Below are 2,691 nucleotides of genomic sequence, written 5' to 3'. Positions count from 1 at the left end.
GTACGAGTGCCGCCGCCGGTGCTGCTCCGCCGTCCTGCTGCGGCTGTCCCGCGCGCGCTCCCCGCTGGACGAGCGATCCCTCCGGTGGCGATAGTGTCCTCGGTCCACCTTTCGGAGGCTGCTGATCTTTTCCTTAACCGGAGAGCGGTCCGGGGCTTTTGGCCCAGGCTTCTGTTCCTCGCGCGGCTCGCTGGGGCTCTGTTCCGGGGCCCCGTCTGAACGACTTTCTGCGACCTTGTCGAGCTGAGCGGTGGGTGGCTCGTCTGTAGATGCCCCCGCGCCTTTAGAGAGGTCCTCGGCGTCCGTGCACTTGTCTCGGCTGCTGTGAACGGAGGGTCCCTGCTCGCTGTTACCCGCGGGATGTGACGAGGGACTCAGGCTCAACCTCCCCGTGGTTTCCATGGCTACCGAGTCCCGGGGACTCTCGACCGACGTCCCTTTCACATCCTGGGCGGCTTGGCTCGGCTCGCTTGTTAAATCCCCAGGGTCGCACGGCTTGGCCGGGTGGCCGTCCGCGATGGTGCCCGGGCTGGTGTGGCAGAGACGGTGGAGACTCGGCAACGACTCCTCGGGTTTCGCCGAAACGTTTTCCGAGCCTTCTTCTTTGGCAGGTTTGGCGCCGGGGTCCGCGGGCGGCGCGGCCTTCTTCAGTTTGCTGCTGAGCCCCGTGGCCGCCTCCGGCCTCTCCTGGGCGTCGGGGGACGGGCTGCCCGGCTCCGGTCCCCTGCCGGTGTCCTCGGCGGGGCTTCCCTCTGTTCCAGTCGCACTGCGGTCAGGGCAAGACAGAGACAAACGGATTAATCACTCCCTAGATCGCCGTGTGCATGTTGGTCACGCGCTCACAGGGACAAACGTGCCAAAACATTCATTCACTAAGTATTCGATGCCTCTAACGAATCTGGTTGAAACCCCATAGGGGGCTTATAGTTTTTGGAAACTGCAAATTTTCTCTCCTCCTCATTAGATAAAATGTGAAATTGGACATCAAGCCTATTTCCTACCCCGTTTTTCAGCAACGAGGGCTCCGCGCCTCGGTTCTAGCTCCCTCCGTTTTCGGATGGACTGCTGCTCCCCCTGAGTCTCACCTGCCGGCCCCCCGAGCGCAGGCGCGTCCCCTTTCCCGGGACCCCTCCTCCACCTCCAGAGCCAACGGCTCCTGGGATTACTGATACTCTGAGGGATCGCCGAGGCTTTTGAGGCTCTGGAAAAGCGTCTGCAGTAAAGGACCCTGCCTCCGAGTGCTGAAGGGCTTCTGATGTATTCTCCAGGTGAATGAAAGCTGCCAGCAAACAGCAAAAACGCTGCAGCGGCCCCCACGTCTCAGCGGGGAGATGGCCGGGAGAGCGAGCACGCATGAAGCCGACACGCATCGGTGTCCAGCGCGTGGCGGTCAGACCCACGCAGCACACAATGCAACACGCATCTGGTCACAATACAGGCCCGGCTTTAAGTACCTGTGGTAACTCTCACGCACGTCACGTTTGAGAACTAAGCCAAACTTGGAAAGAAACAAAGTCATCGTGCAGGTGACTGAAGAGTGAGGTAAACCGGGAGGGAGGGTCTCTGCCGACGGGACGGACTCCGTCCCATGGTAGCGAGGAAGGCTTCCCAGCAGTGCTGCCACTGGCGAGGGCACACCACCGGCCGGGGCCATTCTGAAACGTGGGGTGCATTCCCGGGTCATCACACGATCAGGAAGCCCCACTGGCAGTCCCAGGTAAGGAGTAAGGGTTCTATGACCCTCGTCCTGACATCCGGTGGGTGAAACCCCAGTGATAGTGGCAGTTTTCAGGGACAAGAGAACTTCCAGGAACTTGAGTCCCATGTAAACCTAGAGGCGGTCAGAACCCACCCACGGCTGTCCCAGGAGGGTGTGACAGCCCCGAGGGTGAGCTGCGTGGGGCGCACAGCTCCCGACGGCAGGTCACATTCTAAGCTGTCGCATTCCCAGCAGCAGCACGGGTGGCCTTACCGCCCCCGGGAGCAGGGCGGTCTCAGCGCGCAGACCGAAATGCCACTGCATCGTACAGGCCTCTCCTTGTACTTCCGTGACGTGACGTACAGATCCATACACTGGATTAAACCACGACGGAAAAGGGGAACTGTGGAGGTAAACCGCCTGACCCACGAATTTCATTTCAGAATCCTAGAGCGAGAGTCGAGAGCCCCTGCCCTGTACCCTTCACACGTCTTCGTATATTGGCCATTAAAAGGATTAAGCGTGGCAGTGCCAGAGGTCAGACGCGGCCGTGTGCTAAGGACGTCCCTGCCCGATTCCAACCCCATCAAAACATCAGGTTTTCATGGACTATCAGCCCCTCACAAATGTTTTCTTCACTTTTCTGAAAAGCAAATCAGCTTCGTAGATCGTTCAAATCATCCCCGGATTCGGAAAGGTCACCGTGAGACGCCCACCGTGGGAACGCGGCGACCCGCCCACAGGCAGTTTCCTTCCTCATTAAGTCGTAAGTTTACCTGGTTTCGTCTGTCGAGCCTTTCGCTTTGTTGCTAAGTTTGAAGGTCTCTAAGATCGTGTCTTCTGGAAGGGGCGGCAGAGGAGCAGGCATCAGCTGTGAGAAAAAAGAAACGAAGATATTTCCACTATCGTTGTGGCTGCACGCAAAATCTGGCCACGCACCCTGCCCCGCGAGAGGTGAGGCGAAGCCCGCCCCCCCCTCCCCCCCCCCACCC

General features: G+C 59.6%; 1 protein-coding gene and 1 long non-coding RNA gene across 2 annotated transcripts in view; one reads left to right on the top strand and one right to left on the bottom strand.

Annotated features, from left to right (window-relative positions):
• LOC112475238 overlaps positions 1-2,462 on the top strand; it is a 4,269-nt gene extending 1,807 nt beyond the window's left edge. The window contains exon 3 of the long non-coding RNA XR_003044638.1: positions 1,269-2,462. This is a non-coding gene — a long non-coding RNA (uncharacterized LOC112475238). The remainder of the gene's footprint in view (positions 1-1,268) is intronic.
• The window catches only part of USP42 (ubiquitin specific peptidase 42), a 35,723-nt gene that overhangs the window by 6,208 nt on the left and 26,824 nt on the right, over positions 1-2,691 (bottom strand). The window contains 2 exon segments of the mRNA XM_025043111.1: positions 1-766; positions 2,476-2,570. Coding sequence (XP_024898879.1) covers positions 1-766; positions 2,476-2,570 — 861 coding nt within the window.

The sequence above is a fragment of the Pteropus alecto genome, unplaced genomic scaffold (genome assembly GCF_000325575.1).
Source record: "Pteropus alecto unplaced genomic scaffold, ASM32557v1 scaffold40, whole genome shotgun sequence".
Lineage (NCBI taxonomy): Eukaryota > Metazoa > Chordata > Mammalia > Chiroptera > Pteropodidae > Pteropus > Pteropus alecto.
The sequence above is the reverse complement of the archived record's forward strand: the minus strand, read 5'-3'. Positions and strand labels throughout refer to the sequence as shown.